The 1,202-nt window shown below is 61.6% G+C and overlaps 1 protein-coding gene across 1 annotated transcript; it reads left to right on the top strand.

Annotated features, from left to right (window-relative positions):
* Positions 1-69: 69 nt before the first annotated feature.
* On the top strand, positions 70-1,171 carry SDRG_17440 (hypothetical protein; the record flags this gene model as incomplete). The annotated part of the gene is made up of 1 exon (XM_008623682.1): positions 70-1,171. A coding segment is annotated over one exon (1,101 nt), but the record flags the coding sequence as incomplete, so codon positions are not given.
* Positions 1,172-1,202: the final 31 nt, after the last annotated feature.

Below are 1,202 nucleotides of genomic sequence, written 5' to 3'. Positions count from 1 at the left end.
CTATGGAGCACCGTCTTCTTCTCATGGCTCACGCCGCTGCTGACCCTCGGGAATGCCCGGCCGCTCGAGTTGGACGACCTCTTTCGCCTCAACCCCGCCGACCGCGCGACGACCGCCGCCAGTATCTTTCATACGCAGTGGGCGCGCGAGAAGTCATCGTCGCCGTCGCCTAAACTTTATCGCGCCTTTGCCCGCGGCTACGCGCGGCCAATCGTTCTTGCGGGTGTCCTCAAGGTCGTCCATCTCGCGCTCCAGTTCACCGGGCCCCTCTTGCTCAAGCACCTCGTCGCGTACCTCGGTGCGTCCTCAAAACCGCTCTCGATTGGTGTGTCGTACACGCTCGCCGTGGTTACGTCGGGCATTTTGCAATCGCTGACACTTCGGCACTACTATTTTGTGTGCTACAAGGTCGGGCTGCGGCTCCGGTCGGCCGTCGTCATGGCGGTCTACGACAAGACGCTGCGCCTCGTGTCGACTGCTTCGGCGGGGGATGTGGCGACGCTCATCAGCGTGGATGCGGCTCGACTTCAATGGCTCGTCAACGCGGCGCACAGTCTCTGGTACACACCGCTGCAGATCGCCGTCACGTGCGTCTTCATGTACAACGAGCTCGGCGTCGCGTTCTTTGGCGGCGTTGGCGTTCTCTGCCTGCTCATTCCGGCGATGTCGATGCTGACAACGATCACGCGGACGTGCCAAGGCCCGCTCATGACGTTCAAGGACACGCGCTTGCGAGCAGTCGCTGAAGTCCTAAGCGGCATCAAGGGACTCAAACTCGAGGCGTGGGAGCCGTCGTTTATGAGCACGCTACTCCAACACCGCGAACGAGAGCTCGCACAGCTGCAACGGTATGCGACGACCAAGGCTATTGGCGCTACGATCTTCAACGCCGTGCCATCGGCTGTCACGATCGCGGCGTTTGGTTTGTACGTGTACCTCGGCCACTCGCTAGACCTCGGGACGGCGCTGACGAGCATCGCGCTGTTTGAAACCATTCGGAGCCCGCTTCTCAACTTGCCGTCGGCCATGACAGCGCTCGTCGAGGCCCAAGTGAGCTTTGACCGGCTGCAAGCTTTCTTCGATCGCGACGAGTACGTGCCCGTGACGCCCGGTCCGCTGACGTCGCCCGGTATCGTCTTCCAATCGGCGACGTTTTGCTACGGAGAGACTCGTGTCTTGCGCAATCTGACGCTGCAGCTCAC

Source organism: Saprolegnia diclina (assembly GCF_000281045.1).
Source record: "Saprolegnia diclina VS20 unplaced genomic scaffold supercont1.377, whole genome shotgun sequence".
In the NCBI taxonomy this organism is placed as follows: Eukaryota; Oomycota; class Saprolegniomycetes; order Saprolegniales; family Saprolegniaceae; genus Saprolegnia; species Saprolegnia diclina.
The sequence above is the reverse complement of the archived record's forward strand: the minus strand, read 5'-3'. Positions and strand labels throughout refer to the sequence as shown.